The sequence below is a fragment of the Rhinatrema bivittatum genome, chromosome 2 (assembly GCF_901001135.1).
Source record: "Rhinatrema bivittatum chromosome 2, aRhiBiv1.1, whole genome shotgun sequence".
Lineage (NCBI taxonomy): Eukaryota > Metazoa > Chordata > Amphibia > Gymnophiona > Rhinatrematidae > Rhinatrema > Rhinatrema bivittatum.
The window spans coordinates 222,317,318-222,330,364 of NC_042616.1; the positions used below are offsets into that span (position 1 = coordinate 222,317,318).

The window sequence follows — 13,047 nt, forward strand, 5'->3', positions numbered from 1 at the left end:
AAATGTAACACAGTTATCAATGCAAAAAACTGTATTACACCTCTTTGAGGTGCAGTTAAATCTTTGCAATAACATCTGTGTTAACATGCTAGTTTTAACACTTGTATATTAACACAAAACTAATTTGCATGTCATTAATGCTAATTAGCGCATTTTAGTACACAAGTTCAGCTGTGTAGAGCAGAGTTAAACAGCAATTTTGTCCAGACTATTACAGGGAGTTGGATATTTAAAGGAAAAAAAATAACAAACAGGAAAGATAAATCAGTGAATGTTAGTGCATTCTTTTTTTTTTTTTTTTTGCACTTCATTTGGTTATCATCACTTGTACAACTGTATTCTTCTTTAACATGTACTAGTTTACTCCAGTTTAGTACACATGGAAAACCACTAAAAGCATCATTACGTAGGAAAGAGGGTTTGAATTAGGGAGCCATGTAGCATATTTTTAGTTCTGAACTGTCCACTCCAGTTTCACTCCCTTTCCCTTGCTGTTCCTTGCAAGGAACAGAAGGGTAAGGGAAGGAAAGGGAGAGGAAATTACAGGAAGAGAGAGGCTTTATTAGGGAGCAGTGTATCTCTTCTCTGCTCTGTGCACTTCCGTCTCACTCCCTCCCCTCCTATTCCCTGATGCCCGGGAGGGGGCTGGAATAGGAAGCAGAGGGCTCTGACTTAACTGGCATATTTGCTTAACCAGCAACCGTACACTGAATATTTGTTTTTGAGAAAACCCAATTAATCAGCTGTAGCACGGGAATATTTGGTTCTATTCCTGAATCCAGCTTCTGTTCCGTGGGCCAAAAGGCAGCCTGTGGAGACGGCATCCCCAGCCCCTGGAAGCAAGGAACACCTAGTTACAAAGCAACAGTGATGCCCACTGGCCAGGCTCAGAGTTCCATGTGTATCATCATGATCTGTCGCTTTGATGCTGGAGTTAAATGGGAGAGGAAGAGGATTAAAAAAACAGACAGATGCAAATGAAAGCTTATGACACTGTTCTTCACTGAAAGGCATACAGGCCAGTTTGAGGCATGCAGTATGTGAACTCCTGTGTGAGTCTCACAGTGTGGTAATTTGGGCACTGTGTGGCTCAAACTTGCTGAGAGCAGCGAGGTGCTAGAAGAAAACAAAACAGCTGGCTTAAGGGCAGCATCAGCAGCAAGTGAGGTGAGGTGGGGGATTAAACTGGGGAGGAAGCTAGCTCGGAGGGGATAGAGGTGAGACTAGTGGAAGTGGGTGGTGTGGAGAATAGCTACGATGGGGATGGAGGAAAGTGTGTATGGCGGGGGGGGGAAAGAGTGCACATGCAATGTAGGGAGGAGAGGGACCAGGGAGAGACAGTGTTAGATGCAGGGGGGGATGTGTTTTGGGGGAAGAGCGACGGGGAGAAACATGTGTGGGACAGACAGGCTGGAGGAAGAGGAAAGGGAATGTGTGGGGGGAGATGGCTTAGGGAAAGAGGGTGGAGGAGCAGACTTTGCTTTGTGTACACGAGTCAGTCTGAGTGCGCCTGAGCAGCAGGTCTGACTGCATCATTGCAGGAAGACCCCCCCAGGCCCCACATATCACTGGAGGGCTGGGACTCTCCTTGCCCAGGGTACTTTGTCCAGCAGCTGTCTTGGTTCTCACACTAAAGTTTATTTTGTCAAAGTGGCCCTCACTTGAAAAATTGTGAAGATCACTGGCTTATGCCATTAGCCCAGATGTGGCTGGTTCCTGTTGGGCTGGAAGCCCCAAAAAAAGCATAAAGAAGTTACCGGGCCAAAACAAAAAGTGCTTCTCTCAATTTGGCAGGGTCACTTCAAAGTCCGAGCATAGAGAGGCAACCGTAGAGACCATGTTCAAGTCCACTATCTACTCTAAGGGTAGCCAGCGGCATTTTGAAAAAATGACACCTTTGGGGCAAGAGTAAGTGAGGGTCGCTTCTGCACCCACAAGACTACCAGGGTTTCAAGCTTTGGGGGGATTTTCTTCAAGGGGGTGGACCCAAAGGGTTCCTTACACATTTCCATTTGTGCTATTTCCGGTACGTTAAAGCAGCTTAGCCAATAGGTTCTTTAGTCAGGAACTGTGAGGATAAAATGGGAGTTATGCGGGCAGTCTGGCTGGCTCTAAGTGGATTTTCAGCCAGCTAAAAGTAAATATGTGCTACTGAAGTCATGACTTGATTGGGAAGACGACTGCATACGTACATTACATTTTCCAAAATGGGCATGTGTCATCAAATAGACTTTACATTTCTATTAGCATGATTTAAAACATGCATGCACTTTTTATCTTCAAAACCCCCAATTTTCAAACACAAACTAAATGAGTGCTTTATATTTGAAGATCAAGTACAAGATCCACATTCAGTCACTGGCCGGGTTGCAAAGTTAGCCAGATAAACTTAGTGGCCATTCCGCAGATAGGTAATATTCTATGCAGATTACAACTAACATACATAGGTATACATATGCAATATAAAAACAATACACCAGTCATAATGCAAACCATAAGCATATAAAAACTTATCTGGGTAACTTTGGAGGGATATTCAGTGGTGCAGCTGCACTATTAAAGAGAGATGGATAAGTTTAGGCCTGCTCTATGGCACAACCAGAGTTAGCCGAATAACCTAACTCCTCCCAGAAATGCACCCAGAAGGTCCCTATGTTAATGAGACATCCAGCCAAAGTTTAGCCAGGTAAGTGCCCATAATATTCAAACATCAGTCTTTAGCCAGAAAACTTGTTGTTAGCCAGCTACCTGCTTCCAATTATGGTCCTCTATATGCTTACTAAGGTAGAAAGCCGTGTGGTAAAACAGTGCGCTGAAATTCAGCAGTTTCTTAACCCGTGGGGTAAAAAAAATGTGTTTAGCTCCTGATGCAGTAAGCTAATATCATGCTAATGCACCGGGAATTAAAAATGTCTCCGGCATGGAAATGTGCGCACAGACCAGAGTTAACAACACCCACTTACCACACATTTTAATTCAAGTTTGAGTGCACCAGCTTGTTTTGCTGCTGTTTAAAAATAAAATAAAATAAAAATCTCAGTCACGAAAGGAGCTTCCTGGTTGCCCTCCTAAGGACTGGGACCGCCCCCCTCCCTCTCCAGCCACTGCCAGTCTGGGGTTTTTGTTTTTTTTTAATTATTTTAATCACAGAAAACTTGGGGGATTTGCTTTAGGGGCTTGCAAGGCTGGAAAGCCAAAGAGGAAGGTGGGCAGAGCCCAGAAGCAAAACCATAGCTGATTTGGAGGAAGGTGCACAGTGCAGGTTTCTTTGTGGTTCCCATTGATTTATGTGCAGAAAACCCCCAATTTGTGTACAAAGAAGTAAATTTTAAAAGGTGCGGAAGTGCACCCATAAACACGCATATTGGGCACGTGAGCAAAAACATGCTTAATGTTATATAGTGCATGCAAGTACACGCGTATCATTTAAAATATGCCTACTATGTGTATGTGTGGGGAGAGAGAGAGAGACTGAGACTTTTAAAGAGACAATCTGACACTCTATATATCTCCCACTGTAAAAGGGGCACTTTCAAGTCAGGGTGGGTTTTGGGGGGCAGTGTTATGAAGGTCTACAGACCCTGTGCCCTAGGCAGACCAATGTAATACCGGCCCCCCCCCCTCTAAAACCCACCCTGAGTTGAAAGTGCCCCTCTTTAAAAGTCTCTCTCTCTCTTCCTCCCTCCCTAGTCTCCAGACTTGCACCTCATCAGGACCAGTAGTAAAGTTATAAAAATACACATACTGCCGATTTCATAATAAATGCGTGCATGGTATTAAAATGGATGCATCCATTCGCGAGAGCAGGCATACATGTACACCCTCGTGGCTGTTTAAAAATTACCATCTAAGAGGCAGATTTTAAAAGCCCTGCGCACGTAAATCCAGCCGAAATTATGCGCGCCGGCGCACGCAAAGCCCCAGGACGTGCGGGTAGCCCCGGGACGTGCGCGCAAAGCCCCGGGACGTGCGCGGTAGCGCACGCATGTTATAAAATCGGGCGTAGATTTGTTTGCGCCGGGTTGCGCAAACAAACCTACACCCGCGCATAACTTTAAAAATCTACCCCTAAGTGCATAATTGTTGCAACAGGAGATAAAGTGACTTGCCCAAGGTCACAAGGAGTCTCTATGGGGGAAGTGGGATTTAACTCTTGGTGCCCTGGTTCTTAGCCCATCACTGTAACCACTAGGAGATGCCTTCTGGTGAGAATCTCTTGAAGGTGCCGCACACAAGGCTCAGAGCGACCACAGCAAAAACTGCTGATAGTGGGGAAACAGGCACAGCTCAATTGCTACCCCCTAAAGTCCAATGCTTTTACATAAGAAAGTATTTGTAAGAGTAGCGTTTCAATAGCTGAAAAGCTGGTTAGTGCTATATGCTTCTTTGTGAAAATAACATTTAGGAAATAATCAAAAGCCTGGGAAGATTTCTACTTTCTGACATCTTCTCAGTCAAGAAGTGCCAGAGCTATCTGGGAGAGGTGGTGGTGAGAAGACAGTGAAAGAGACAGGAGAAAATAAAATCTAAGAAGCGCAGGGAAAGGAGAGAATGCAGGCCAGACAGGCATTAGATAGGCTCCTTCTAGATTTCCTTCAACTTCTAAAATTCCACTCCTCCTTCCCATCAGACAGGGCAGAGCCAAGGTACAGCAGCATAAACTTCTTCTAGCATGCACAACATTTGCATTACCAACACAAAAGGGTTCTTGGGTTTTTGCACATCTTAAGTTGCAATATCAGTTTGGGGTTTTTATTTTGAATGCTGGATTGAACACTCATTTAGCTGTTTGTATGACAATGTATTTTATTTGATACTGCTTTTCTGTGCACCCTCCGACTTAATATCATGGCGATATTAAGTCGGAGGTCCCGAAAGTTTCCAAAAGCAAATTTTTTTTTTTTTAAAGTCTGCCCACGGCTGTCGGGTCGAAAACCGGATGCTCAATTTTGCCGGTGTCCAGTTTCTGAGCCCGTGGCTGTCAGCGGGCTCGAGAACCGACGCTGGCAAAATTGAGCGTCGGCTGTCAAACCCGCTGACAGCCGCTGCTCCGGTCCAAAAGGAGGCGCTAGGGACGCGCTAGTGTCCCTAGCGCCTCCTTTTGCCTGTTTTTACCGCCGGGCCTCATTTGAATAGAGAATTGCGCGCACAGGATTGGCCTGTGTGCACCGGGAGAGCAAGCGTTCGCCCGCTCTCCCGCGGACTTTACTGTATCGGCCCGACGGGATGGAGGGAAACATCTCTTGTCTGCTTAAGAAATACTTTTTCCAGAGAAAAATGGTGGCTGCTTTCACACTCACAAACTGCTGTTTAAAACAAACCTGTGAGTTTTTCTGCTGCCCAGAGTTTTCCTACAGTCTCTACAAGCCAGGCCTCTTCTCGGTCCACGAGCAAGAAAGCACTATGGAATGAACAGCAGGAATTTCTGTCTTCATAGTAATTCCCTCCTTGGCCGTGCTCTTCCAGCAGCGAAACAATAGCATCTAAGGCTTCTTTGGCTGTTGCACCTCTTTCTAGACCGAGTCTGAAACATAAGAGGAAAAGCTACTCAGACGTACGATTAGCATAGGTGTGAACGCTTCATTGGTCCTATACACCTGATAGGTCACTCGCCCAGTGCTTTGGGTGCTCATAGGCCCTTAATCTCAGTGAAACACTTTTTGACATGTCACACAAGAAATCATTATTCCTATTCTTCTAAGTTTTTGATTTTTGATTATGGGCAGCCTTGAACAAGTATAACATTAAAACATGATATTTGTGCCACAGCCTCGTACTTGTTTTCCTAGACAGTTGGACGCTATAAGCTAGATAATAATGCAGAAAGAACCGGCCACAGGATCATAGAAACATATCTAGAACAAGGACATTCCATCTAAAGTTATAAAAAATTCTTAGAACAGACGCAAGGCCGCAAAATTCCAAGAAAACATTTACACCCGAGATGAGAATTAAATTACTATATGGCCATTCAGATTATTTGTTTATAATAGAAAGTCAATCATAGAAATTTTGACAATTATGTAACTTAGTTTAGAAGTTGGAAATATACAACTGTAAGTTCTTCACAATACTTTATCAACAGTAAAATCATTTGAGAGGGAGTTTATGCTGGTGCCTTGCGTGGCACTCTGCCTCTCCATAAGGTACCTTATTATTAGTTGCTTAAGATTTATATTATTTTATAGCATTTAATAAAAAGCTCTTCTCTACAGCTTTTGGCTCTAAGTGTCCATTTTCAGAGAACCACAACACCAGAAATAAAGCGTGGGGGTTTGTGCCTTTGGCCAGAAACAAATTCTGGGTTGTGCTCGGCTTCTTACTGAGATGAATATCAAAAATGGCTCCAAGTCCATGAGACCTCATACCCCATAATATCTTTTCTGAGGGAGCCTTGGGACTGAGTGCCCTTTACAAAGAACACTTTGGACAAAGACCCATTGGCAATGCAGATAATGCACATCGCAGGCTAAGAATGCGAAGATTCACAACTAGTCCATGTCTTCTTTCTTTCTACAACCTTCTGTTCTACCTACGCAGAATATTAGAAACAGAGAATATGCTGGCAGGTAAGGACTGTGAGCCCCGTCAAATCTGTCTGCTTCTTTTATTTCCTAGGGCAGTGCCATGGGTGTGACATCAGCAAGGATAGCAAAAGACAGGGTCTCAGATGTTAAGGTCAGGTGTATCCAGCAGTGGCATTTGGGGAAGGAGGGGGCAATGGGCAATTTTCAAAACAGCCTGCCCGGGTAGGGTACTTTCTGCCTTCTGACAAAAAATTCTGTCTGCATGTACTTTCCATCACCAAACTGTCCACATGTGCCCCTGGCAGTGGATTTTGCACTCACTTTCACCCTAATTTTAAAAGTCTAGTGCTTGTTAAAACCATGAGTTTTGTGCATGGCTGGGCCACAAGCACCGCATGCATTTTCAAAGACCCACAGCCACCACATGCGTATCTCCTGGTATGTGCCGAAGACCGGCTTAATAAAAAAAAAGGGGTGGGGTCTGGGCGGGGCTTAGGTGGGCCGGGATAGCGCCATTAGGCACTGCCCTGTTGAAGCGCGCGCCAGCAGCCGGCCAGCCCATGCAACCTTCCTCTGCTCTAGAGAACAGGTAAGTATTAGAACAAAAAAACAAAGTTAATTAGAGGGGTTTTAGGGATCGGGGAGGATAGGGGAAAAGGGAGGCAGGTTAGCTAGGGAGTTTAGGAAGTTCCCTCCTAGTCTGCTCCTTTAGCGGATTGGGAGAGAACTCGGAAAAGGCCCTATTATGTCGCTGCGCGCTTCTTATAAAATGTACCCACCTTACGTGCGCAAGTCGGCACTCACGCACACTGATATAAAATCGGCTTGTCCATGTGCGCGCGCCAGGAACCGCAAGCACATGGATGCCCTCACACAGGTTTAAAAATGTACCTTTTTGAGCGTAGGCTAAATGCGGCTGGGGATTAGCATGCGTACATTTGAAAATGTAATGTCCTGGGCATTAGTTATTACGCTTCCCAAATCATGCACCCCAGGCACACTGCCACTTAACTCGGCTAAAAGCACAGGCAGTGGAACTCAGTGCTTCCTTTCGGCCGGGCTAAGGGTGGGAAGTTTTCTGACAGCCTTTTTGCTCAAGTAAAGTGGTATTTACCCAGATAAAGGGTTTTTGAAAAACATTCTTAATTACCCTGTTAAAAAAAAAAAAAAGATGCCATCAATGGATGCAACAAAATCCAAACCTGGCAAACCCTGGACAACCCACGGCTGAATACTGACCTCCTGGTTTTTAAAAGATTATGAAAATTATTTGAAAATTGCCATTAAAATAAACCTGGCCTCTTATGCAACAAATAAGAACATAAGATTTCCAGAGAGATGCTCTTGGGCAGTGCGGCATGCGAAGGATCGGTGCAGCTCTCCCCGGATTTTATCATTTTGTTATCTCCGGATAGCCATGCTCCCCAATCAGCCCTTGCCTGGTTTTAGGACAGGGGCTGTTGCCTGTGCTGTGGTGGATTCATGGCTAGAAGGCATTGCATGATCCTTATTGGTCATTTCAGCAGCTTCGCTGTTGCCCGTGGCGGAAGGAGTTGGAGAAGGAGGAACAGGGCAAGATGATGCGGCCTCTGATCCCCATACTGTGGATATGGGTGAATCATTGTTTGCACTTCAGGGACTTTCTAAGGGGATAGAAGATTTTACTCTAGATTATTTGGGAAGCAATTGCTAGTCTTTCCTCTCAGTTGGGACAATATGTTTCTCTCAACAATCTCTTTCTATTTCCCTACAAACTGCACAAAGAGATTGGAAAGACTTTCATTATAGTTTCAGGAGCTCCAATGCCAGATATGTTGGGTCTATGTCAAAGGGGCATTTGGCTTTGCAATACAAAACTGAATTACTGGTTAGATCTAAAAATATTAGATTGATAAATTTTCCTAGACAGAAAGTGTTGCCATCGCAGATGTTGAGAAAATACTTCATGGAAGTTCTGAAAATTCCTGAGAATATTTTGCCACCTATTTCTAAGGCTTATTATCTGCCATCAGCAAAGAAGTCTTCTCATTAGGATCCTGAACAACCACCATCCTTTGATGTTCAGAATATTACTGATTTTCTGGAGAGTTCTGCCATTGCAGAAATTTTTGCCTCAACTTTAGTGGCGGATTCAGATTGGGATTTCATGATGAGACTTTCTTTCATAATAAATTAAATTCCTTTTTAAATTTTTGGGTTAATATATTTCCTGGTATGGCCAAAGCAACTCAGCATACAAGAAATATTTTTGTTGTTGAGGCTTGGGGTGTTACAACTTGGGGCATTGTTTTGGTTAAATTTCCCCTGTAAATGTGTGGTTAAGCTGCAAGGGGTTAAATATATTTTTCTGTTCCCCCAATTGTCTAATTTTATAATCCAGAGGTGGGCCCTTATTCCCCCATTGGTTTTGTCCTCTCCTATGTTACCAGTGCTTCTGTATGATGGCTAGCATAAATATGGTATATGTTTTTCGCTGAGCTTGATGCCATGACTGGTTGTCTTATTTCTTCTGTTTAAATTAACTCTTTCTTAGAATATTCTCCCCTTATTGTGGGCTAAAGTTTCATTGAAATTTTCCTTATGTAAATTTTGAATTGTTACCTTGATTACTTTGGGGTTTTTTTTTTCTGTAGAAGAATTATTTCTTGGAATTAATGTAAAAAACTATAAATATATATATAAAAAAAAGAGAACATAAGACTTGCCATACTTGATCAGACTAAAAGGTCCATCAAGCACAGCATCCTGTTTCCAACAGTGGTCAATCCAGGTCACGAGTATCTGTCAAGATCCCAAAACATCAACAGATTCCATGCTGCTTATCCCATAACTCTTAAGGTGGACTTGAGGAAATCCACTGCTTATCCTTGGGATAAGCAGTGGATTTCCTCAAGTCCACCTTAAGAGTTATGGATTTTTCTTCCAAAAACTTATCTAAAGCTTTTTTATAAACTCAGCATTATGAACAGTTTTCACCACATCCTCTGGCAACAAATTCCAGGATTTAATTATACATTAAAGTAAAAAAATATATTTTCGCCTATTTGGCTTAAATGTCCCCTAGTATTTTTTTTTTAAAAGAGTTAACAACTGATTTGCGTTTACCTGTTCTACTCCACTCATTATTTTATAGACCTCTATCATAACTCCCCTCAGCCATCTTTTCAACAAGCTGAAAAGCCAAACCTCTTTAGCCTTTCTTTAGGGAAATTGGTCCATCCCCTTAATCATTTTGGTCCCCCTTCTCGGTACCTTTTCTGATTCTATGTTTTTTTCTGAGATGTGGTGACCAGAACTGTACACAATACTAACGGTGTGGTCACACCATGGAACGAGACATGATGATATTGTTTTATTCTCCAGTTCCTTTCCTAATAATTCCTAGCAGTTTATTTGCTTTCTTGGTTGCCGACACACACTGAGCAGAGGATGTCACATATTATCCATGATGACGACTAGATCCTTTTCCTGAGTGGTGACTCCCAAAGTGGAACCTCACATTGTATAGCTATAAATTTGGTTACTTTTCCCTACACGTATCACTTTGTACTAGTCCACATTAAAGGTCATCTGCCATTAGGATGCCCGGTCTCCCAGCCTTGCAAGGTCCTCTTGATATTTCTCACAATCCTCTTCTTATTTAACAACTTTTGAATAATTTTGTATCAGCAGCAAATGTGATCACTCATTCCCATATCTAGGTCATTTATAAATATGTTAAAAAGCAGCGGTCCTAGTACAGATATTGGGGCACTCCACTATTCATCTTTCTCCATTGAGAAAATTGACCATTTAGCTCTACTCTCTGTTTTTCTCTCTTTTAACCAGTTCTCAATCCACAGCAGAACATTGCCTCCTATCCTATAACTTTTTAATTTCCTCAAGTGTCTCATGAGGTACTTTGCCAAACATTTTCTAAAAATCCAGATACAATATATCATCTGGCTCACTTTTCTCCATGTTTATTCATGCCTTCAAAAAAAAAATGTAGCAAACTGGTGAGGCAAGACTTGGCTAAATCCATGTTGACTTTATCCAGTTAAACTACGGCTATCTATGTGTTCAGTAATTTTGTTCTTTAGAATACTTTTAACCATTTTTCCTGGCAGGGACATCAGGCACTGTCTGTAGTTTTCCGAATCACCCCTGGAAACTCTTTTTTTTTTTTTTAAATCGGCATTACATTGGCCACCGTCCATTCTTCAGGTTCCCAGGAAGTGTTGGCAGGCATCAATTATTACAGCTGCTGTTGGCCAGTGTCACATTATTGCCTCCTCTGCCACTGTCCTATGAGTACTGGAGAAACCCAGAAGTACATGCACAGTGCAGAAATCTAGGCTGGGCGTGATTGCCCTAGGCCTCCAGCTAGTTCAGTTGCTGCACATGAGCAGACTTTCAAAATGGGAATTCTTGGGCCAGTTTTCAGAAACATTTAAGTAGCACCAAGCTGCAGAGCAACAACTTATTCAACAGCACAAAAATGAACATTTTTTGGAAGACGAGTATCAACATGGAGTGCCCCTTTAGCTTTTTCACCAGGCCATAGCGTCAACCTAAACAGGTTATTTGACAGCAGTGGTCAAAGTGTACTTTGAAAAACGTAGATGAATTCTGCTGCAAGTTAGGATGATGTCCATGAACAAAAGGAGGCTTTTACATCTGTGAGGGAAAAACAAATACTGTTCAAGAATTCGCTCTTGCTCACCTTTTTTTTTTTTTTTTTTTTTTTTAATTATTAGGAGAAATGAAAGTACAAAATTATAAGTAAAATGTTTACAGACCTTGACGTATTACTGATATCTAATTTATGCTTCTACCGGAAGAGGGTTCCCACCTATTAAATGGGCAGAATTTAGTGTGGTTGGCAGTCTGGAACAGGATATGAGGTCCACTACCAATATCGTCTTTTAAAATGTACTTCTTGGGACTGGCAGGCATGGATTCTGCTCCACTCTTTACCTCTCGAGCCTATACCCATTTCACTACTGTGAACGTTGCCCTCTGCTCTAAGCACACTGCTTGTTTTCCTGAGGAAGCTACGTTACTGACTAGATTCCATAACTCGATACACAAAGACTTTGCCATGACATTATGGTTTTGAAGATTAAAAAAAGTGTGGAATGTTCTCTGGTTAGCTGGAACATCAGCCGCCATACACTAAACTCTTCTGTGCCCAGTGCATCGCACTGACAATGTTATTTCAGAGCACCGCGCTCCACAGCTCTCCTGGGGTGCACATGCAATCACCACTGTTCCAGAACTCTTGCATTTTGAGGACGGCACTAAAACTTTTTCAGCTCCCAAAGTCCTTATCTTTTAATTACCACTTTGATGGCATTTCCAAGCTATTTATATTTATAGGCACAGTTACTCTTCTACAGCTTGCTGACTTTGAACACTTGACTTTAAATATACAAATTACGTGAAAGCTACTATCGGCTTCTAAGGGGCCTGCCTTTGCAGCCTGCAAAACTATTTTTTTTAAAGAAAGTAGTAAAGCAATCTTTGTACTCTGGCAGCTGGCCTTCTCTTCCTCACAGATTGTCCACCTGCCACCTTCGGAGACTTAGCCTGGCCTGGATACAAACTCTCCCATGCAGAAAAAAAAAGAAGAAGAAAAAAAAAAAAGCTTGAATGAGGGATATGGGACATCTGTGTTCCCCTTCTCATCGAGATCAATGCAGCAGTGATTTAACCTCCTTTCTGCTCTTAGGCATTTGGACAGCTGGCTACCCTCCTCTGAAGCCACAGCCAGCATGGGGGGAAGAGGGAGGAGCATGGGAACAGGTCCCCCCCTGAGATCTCAATCCCACCTTTGCAGCCGTTCCCATACCGTCTCTCCCTACTGGGAAGTAGGGAGAGACGTCCTGGAATCAAAAGCTCACGTGCTACAATTTTTATATTTATTGGTCCTTTAAAGAGTTTCATAACCCACCAAGACTCTCAAAAGCTCTTCAGAACTGATTGTGAACCAGGGTAGAATATTTACTCTAACAAGTTATAAGAGTTTTGTAAGGAATGTGAAGCACAGTTTTGGTCACCTTGGTAACATAGTAAATGAATCAGATGGCGGAGGGCCGAGTTTAAAAGACCAGGAAGAAAACTTACAAAGAGAAGAGAGAAGAAAATCTTGGGGGACCAAAAAAAAAAAAAGCATGAGATTGAGAAGACACTTTTATTTTCGTCTGGTTTGCCTTTAGCCTCACCTGAACTTCCTGCCCCAACCCTGCTCACAACAAGGCAGTGGAAGCTGCGATCCCATGGGTGCCCACGCACGGCTGTCAGGGGGTGTTTCTGGGATTAGATCCCCGTACCCTTCCCCCTGCTGCCAGATACCATCGCAGTGCTTCAGGAGGCGGCCACGGACTGCAGCGCCCTTCAGCCACTGGTGATGGACAGAGATTACCTTCCCTGGCTCAGAGAGAGCGAGCGGGAGAGGAGGAAGAGAGAGAAAATGGGAGTGGAGGGAGGAAAGGATGAGGGAGAAGAGAGGAGAGTGAGAGGAACAGTGAGTGGGAGA

At 43.3% G+C, this 13,047-nt stretch overlaps 1 protein-coding gene across 3 annotated transcripts in view; it reads right to left on the minus strand.

Annotated features, from left to right (window-relative positions):
- The window catches only part of SCRN1 (secernin 1), a 78,849-nt gene that overhangs the window by 19,751 nt on the left and 46,051 nt on the right, over nt 1-13,047 (minus strand). For all 3 annotated transcript variants that reach the window (XR_003854546.1, XR_003854547.1, XM_029589204.1), the window contains exon 4: nt 5,322-5,524. Coding sequence is in view for 1 of the 3 variants with exons in the window: in XM_029589204.1 (XP_029445064.1) it covers nt 5,322-5,524 (203 nt within the window). In the remaining 2 variants the exon portion in view is untranslated. The remainder of the gene's footprint in view (nt 1-5,321; nt 5,525-13,047) is intronic.